The 1,139-nt window shown below is 36.4% G+C and overlaps 1 protein-coding gene across 1 annotated transcript; it reads right to left on the bottom strand.

The window, feature by feature from the left end:
* Positions 1-243, bottom strand: RB195_002703 (uncharacterized protein; the record flags this gene model as incomplete). Its single annotated transcript, XM_064200080.1, has 1 exon — positions 1-243. One exon carries the CDS (start codon positions 241-243, stop codon positions 1-3), a length of 243 nt encoding a protein of 80 aa, XP_064055961.1.
* Positions 244-1,139: the final 896 nt, after the last annotated feature.

The raw sequence follows: 1,139 nt of genomic DNA on the forward strand, positions 1-1,139 counted from the left end.
TTACACACCAGCGTAGTATCCTAATGTCAAACAGAATACGAGAATCGTGACATACGGGACCCCTATTGCTTCTAGAATCGACTCGAAGACTAATAATAATAATAATAATAATAATAATAATAATAACAATAATAATAATAATAATAATAATAATAATAATAATAGTAATAATAATAATAATAATAATAATAATAATAATAATAATAATAATAATATCAATATCAATAATAATTCGATGTGCATGAAGAAGTGCTAAAGTTTATAATTGGTAAAAATCTTTCAGTTGTGCCCAAAAACGTAGTGCTAACAAAAATTTGGTGCATCAACTGTTTTCTGGGCAATGTACGTAGAAGTTTCAGTGCAGCGACATGTATCTGTATAATCCTCTGTATATTCTTTTCTTGATCTCCCTTCCATCTTCTATAAGTCAGTCTTCTTTGCGAAAAAAATCCACGAAAAAAAGCATAAACCAGCTTAGGTTTTGGGACCCTATCTTTCGGAGAGATTCACTTCACCTAATTCACCCACTTTACAAAAATCAAGATGATGAAGATTTTGAAAACTCAATCATTTTTGTTCACTTGACCAATTTGTGCTCCTTATGCTTCCTTCAAAGAGTGAAAGAGGTGCCATAGGGCCGTTATTCTTCTGGCAGCGAAGCAAAGTAGAAGCGAGCACGGGCCCACGGCGAATGAAACAGCTATTGCACCGATTGTCAGCAGTTTCAGGCTGATTTGTCCCGAATGCATGTGGTGCACTACGCCAAGCGTTCTTTTTTTTGGTGCAATCGCCTGAGCAAAGAAATTACTTTTGTCTAATGAAAACGCCTACAACTCTCAAGATTCCCACACTTTCTGCTTCCTAGATTATTCCTGTAAAGGATGAATGGCAAAATGACCGGCGTTGACTAATTCCTTTGGAATTCGCCACACGACTTTTCGACTTAAATCGTAAAACTCTGAATTGTACATAGAAGTTTATGAAGGGCGGCCGGCTTCGACAATGACGTTCGGGTCCCAACAGATGTATTAGGTCAATGTGCTTATTCCCTTCTGATAAATCCAAAACTAATTCGTTTCACCCCAAGAAGATGAAATGCTCACGGGGATGTTCATTCCACCGATTACTTAGACTTAATG

The sequence above is a fragment of the Necator americanus genome, chromosome IV, assembly GCF_031761385.1.
Source record: "Necator americanus strain Aroian chromosome IV, whole genome shotgun sequence".
NCBI lineage: Eukaryota > Metazoa > Nematoda > Chromadorea > Rhabditida > Ancylostomatidae > Necator > Necator americanus.